General features: G+C 36.3%; 1 protein-coding gene across 1 annotated transcript; it reads left to right on the forward strand.

Moving 5' to 3' along the window:
- The first annotated feature begins 1,289 nt into the window (after window positions 1-1,289).
- Window positions 1,290-4,658, forward strand: LOC133883142 (uncharacterized). The gene is made up of 3 exons (XM_062322362.1): window positions 1,290-1,444; window positions 1,527-2,438; window positions 3,797-4,658. The coding sequence occupies exons 2-3, from the start codon at window positions 1,539-1,541 to the stop codon at window positions 4,022-4,024; spliced, it is 1,128 nt and encodes a 375-aa protein (XP_062178346.1). The 5' UTR covers window positions 1,290-1,444; window positions 1,527-1,538; the 3' UTR covers window positions 4,025-4,658.
- Window positions 4,659-4,962: the final 304 nt, after the last annotated feature.

Below are 4,962 nucleotides of genomic sequence, written 5' to 3' on the forward strand. Positions count from 1 at the left end.
TTGTAGTATTTTTCAATAACTCTGATATGTAGTTGTAGTATTTTTTTAAAAAATTACTACCCGGTCCAGATAATCGGGGTACTCGGTTCCGGACCCGGCTATTGAAATTCAATAATTGGAGACCCCGGAGCCAGTTCTCAATTATTACCCAATAACTGTGAACCGGCTCTGGGTTTACACTCTTACATTTTGAATAACAAGTGTAAAGGACAATAATAATAATAAAAAATCATCTTTCTTTGCTTTGTTTTAATAATAAAACATTCATCTTCTTAACATTTATTCCAATATTTAAGAATGATTTTAATATTGTTTGATTCTTTTATCTAATACTATCGATTTTTTTAAACCTTTTTTCAATAATGGGACATTAGAGAATATGTTTTTAATGCTACCATTGCTTTCCCCAATTTTGAAAGTGTAAAGAAGATGTATGGTTTTTTCTCATCTTTTTAGCATTTAATCCAATATTCAATGCTAAGAGCGGCAATGATGATGGAAAGTGGAGTTTGGCTTCAGCAAGCAAGCCACGTGCCGGCGCATGGGGGTTTGATGGAGACGCGAAGAAAGGCAGCAAGAAGCGGAGAGGCCAATGGAGATGATGGCAGGGCGCGTTTGGTGGCCGGACTGGTGTGGAAAAACTGATCTTGTTTTTGGGAACCATATTTGAAATACCCTGCTAACCCGAGGTATAGGGTGGCAATGAGTAAGAGAGGGATAGAGGAGGGGCTGGGATTGATGATGAAAAAGTTGGAGGGCGAGGGGAAACCAAAGAAACCCACCGGAGAGGGTGCCAACATTGTGCTAAGATGGGGAAAGACAAAAAAAAAAAAAAAAAAAAACCAAAAGTTGTACCCTAGATCTAGGAAAGTAAAAGTGGTTCCCTAAACATTATTTTGATACAAAAAACTTTATCTTTCATCTCTCATTCCTCTATCATTTATTTGAAACAATATTTAAATGATTTATCTTTTCATTTTTCTTTCTCATATCATTTAATTTAAAAAAAAAAATTAAATGATATAGAAAAAATGATAACAGAAACTATTATGGATTGCATTTAAATAATGAAGCAAAAAATGGTTTTTAGTTTCCAAAATTAAGAAAAAGTTTAAGAAAAACTCTTTCTAGTGCTATAAAAAAAGAGAATTCATCTTTACTTAAGATATTCTAATTACAAAATTAAAACAACACTATAAAAAATAATAAAAATAAAATTTTACTCCAATCAAGCCAAATTTATATAAGTACATATCATTTAATAATCCTAAGGCACATTTATTAAACAAATCAAAAGTCCAGTCGAAGCTATATCACCAGCTACGAAGGACAGACATCGATCCTTCCGCGGGGTCGTTCCTGGGAGAAGCGTGCTGAGCGCATTCTTCTGAACAGGAATCCTCTCTTCTCTCTTTGCCGAAGACCCCTTAAACTCGCGATTCAGGTAACCCAACTTCTCCTATCTGGAAATGGTTTTAATTTGGAAAAAAATGATCTCATTTTCGCTGAAATTGTATGCAATGCAGGCGTCTTTGAGCATGGATCTTCATGCAGAACTTGTAGCAGAGAAGATTGGAGATGGGAAAGAGGAAGGCCCTTCATTCAAATGCGATCTATCCGATACAGAAATAGTTCACAAGATAGCTCAAATGTTCCTCCCCGGATTAGCCACAGCTTGCGTTGACAACACCACAGGTGATATCTTCAATACCCCAGCTTCTGTAGCCGTTGATATGAGAAAAGAAATGGTGGAATATCTTACCCAGAGGAGCGAGAGTTTTCTCGCTGAATCTGTTATCTTGGAAGCTGGTCCGGACCATCCCTACGATGTTGTTTCTGATTTTGTTGATGACTTTGCTAGTTCGAAGAGGAACTTGTTCGGTCGGGTTTCGGAATGGGTGATGAGTGAAAAGAGGGAAGAAAAGATTGATGATTTTGTTCAAGAGATGGAGATAAATGGGTTTTGGTTGTTGGATGGGAGAGAAGCAGTTGCACGTATTTTGCTCAAGAATGTTGACTTCAAGAATGCATTTCACTGCGACAGGAAATTCATGTCGGCAGAAGGGCTTGCCGAGCATGTTTGCCGCTGCAGCTTTAGACCTATGACTTGCACAAATGGAGGTTGTAATGCCAGATTTTGCGCCAGTCACTTGGAGAGGCATGGTTCAGTTTGTCCCTTCAAGATAATTCCATGTGAGCAGAAGTGCTCAGATAGCATCATGAGACGTGAGATGGACAGGCATTGCATAACTGTCTGTCCAATGAAGCTTGTGAACTGCCCTTTCTATGCACTGGGTTGTCAATCCACTTTACCTTCCTGTATGATTGAGCAACACTGTTCAGATACTGTCCATTTTCACTTGCTATATGTTCTTCAAGTTATTCACAAAGAAGCATCTGAGGAGGATCTGAAACGACGGGTGGAGCAACTAGAACAGGTGAGCTTTAAAGGTGTATTTCGATATGTTTTTTTTGGACAATTCTTGAATTCATATAGGAGCTGATATTATGTGATAAAGACAAGTTGTCTGTCAGTGGCATGCATAAGAAATTATATATTTTGTTCAATGGCTTCCTATGCCTGTTGTTCTGTTCTTCAAAGAAACACTTTCCATTCACCAGTTCTCTATTAGAACAGAAATGTACTTTGAGATGGTGGAAAGTAACAACAAACTTGAAAAGTCTGAGATGGTTAAGGATGTATAGATTTGTGTGAAATTGTGATGAAACCCAAGGACATGTGCTTTATCACCAATATATATTTTATACATTCTTGCCTGATTGGAAATGGGATTAGAAACTAAATGCTTTAAGCAAGTGTTGGCACTTCTACATTCTGGATCAACCAACCTGATGATATTTTTGCTCAGAAGTAGATTGAAAATTTTATTTGCCATTATGATTGTAAATATAATAAAAGAATCCAAATTTACAGTCATTGGCCTTTTTCAAAGCTCTGCATTCTAAACGGTCTTAACCTTCATGTTTATTCCTGAAGTTTTTTTATGTTGATCTGTCCATTTTGGGCAAGTGGCCTCTGTTGGTGCCCCCCTTTTTGCAAGTTATATTAACTGCATCTTGACAAAATTGTGCAGTTTAAACCATGTTAGGTACTATGCCATAAAGGTTACTTTTGGCTTCTCAATATTTGGTACTACCACCAGGAAAAATTAGAAATATCAAGGATATTTTCAAAAAGTTCATTTTGTCAAGGGATGGCTCAAGAATGTATTTGGCAACTTATGAACAAGTTTTCAGAATTAACTTAATGAACTTTAGATGCTAACATATGTTGAAGAATGTGAAATAGTTAAAGCAAATAATTAAGTACAATCCAATGCTTGGTTGTCAAGTAAAACCCAATGATCGATTGTTGATATCATATGACACTGAATTATCTGATCCCTTGTCCCTTGTGCATTTCATTTTCCTCCATCGAACTCCTTTTTTTTTTTTTGTTGGTGTTTTACTGTATTTCAGTTTCAGTGGGAAATGATAAGATGGTTGTCCAAATGCTAATAGAGCATATTAGCAGGCAAAAATTTGAATTTTTTTTTTTTTTTTAAAGAAATAAGGTTTTTGCTGGGTTTTCTATGGGCTTAAGTTTGAAAGATATGGAAGCCAAAATATTCACGTTGTCTCTAAAATAATCTATGAATAAATCCCTACTACGTTTACATTCTGTCTTTAGCTTCCCTATACTTTCAAGATGCTGTATATTCAGACATGATAGATATACCAACTTCTCCCTTACTTCTATTTAATAAAAAAAAAAAACTTCTGTGCTATGTGCCAGGCAGCATCATCGAGTCGGCTAGCTGAAGCTCGAGAGGTGAGATCTTTAACCTCCAAAGTCAAGGATCTTGAAGCAAAGCTGGGGCCGTTAGAAGTCCACCTCAAGAACAAGGATAGTGAAGAGAATGTGGAGATTTCAAACATATCAAATGCCTTGGATGAAACCCATATCAAGTTCAACAAGGACATCCAAGAGAGAATGGGGGCTTCAAATCTAGTAAATGCCTAGAGCGAAGCTCAAAGTCCAAGTTAGACCTGGCAATTATGTTTTTTTTTTTTACAGAAAACCCTATTCATCATCATATGAAAATCTTTCACCTTGTCAGAAAACAACCTCGCCTTTTCTTTTTCTTTTGTTCAAGTACTGTCTAACATCATTTCATCCATTGGCCATTGCTATTTCAGTTGAAGATCTTGAGGTTCCTTTTCCCTCCTTGACCTATTTCTTTTTCTATATTCCAAAGTCAATGATGGCTTCATGTTATCCATGACAGTTGATAAATTGGGGAAACTTGTTCCTTTCACTCTGCAGATATACTGCTACTGACATTGTTCTCGGCCTACTGGTAATATGGTGTGAGATGCCTTTCTATCGGTGTAATTTCCAAATTCAAGATATGGTCGTATTCCAAGTATTACTTAAACCCTTAGAATTATAAAGAACACCTCCCCCTCCCATTGGACAATTTTTTATTCTGTTCCTCCAGGCCATGTTTGTATATTCGTAGAGGGAAAAATCCCAAGTAATGGCATCTGAATTTTGTTTTTTTGTTTTTTTTATTTTTATGGCCCTTTGTATGGGTCTAATATTCATGTGTAAATCTTCATATGCTATAAAAGCTAATGAAAACTTATTCCATTAACTTCACTGCAATCGCTCGACTTTTTAGCCCTGCCAGCTGCCGATGGAAACCACAGATTTGTAAATGGGGAGATGAAAGATCAATAGTCTTGATCTTTCATCACAAAAAAACACCAGTATCGATGAAGAGTGAGTACTTTAGCTTTTGAGAAATGCTTGGCATCTCGACACTTTTTTTTAAAATTTGATTTCAACCTGATGTGTTGCAATCTTATGAGATTGTGATACATTTTTTAAAATGATAAATTTCATGAGATTGTGACACATCAGATTGAAACTAAATTGTGAAAAAAAGTGTTTGGATG

Source organism: Alnus glutinosa, chromosome 12 (genome assembly GCF_958979055.1).
Source record: "Alnus glutinosa chromosome 12, dhAlnGlut1.1, whole genome shotgun sequence".
Taxonomy (NCBI): domain Eukaryota; kingdom Viridiplantae; phylum Streptophyta; class Magnoliopsida; order Fagales; family Betulaceae; genus Alnus; species Alnus glutinosa.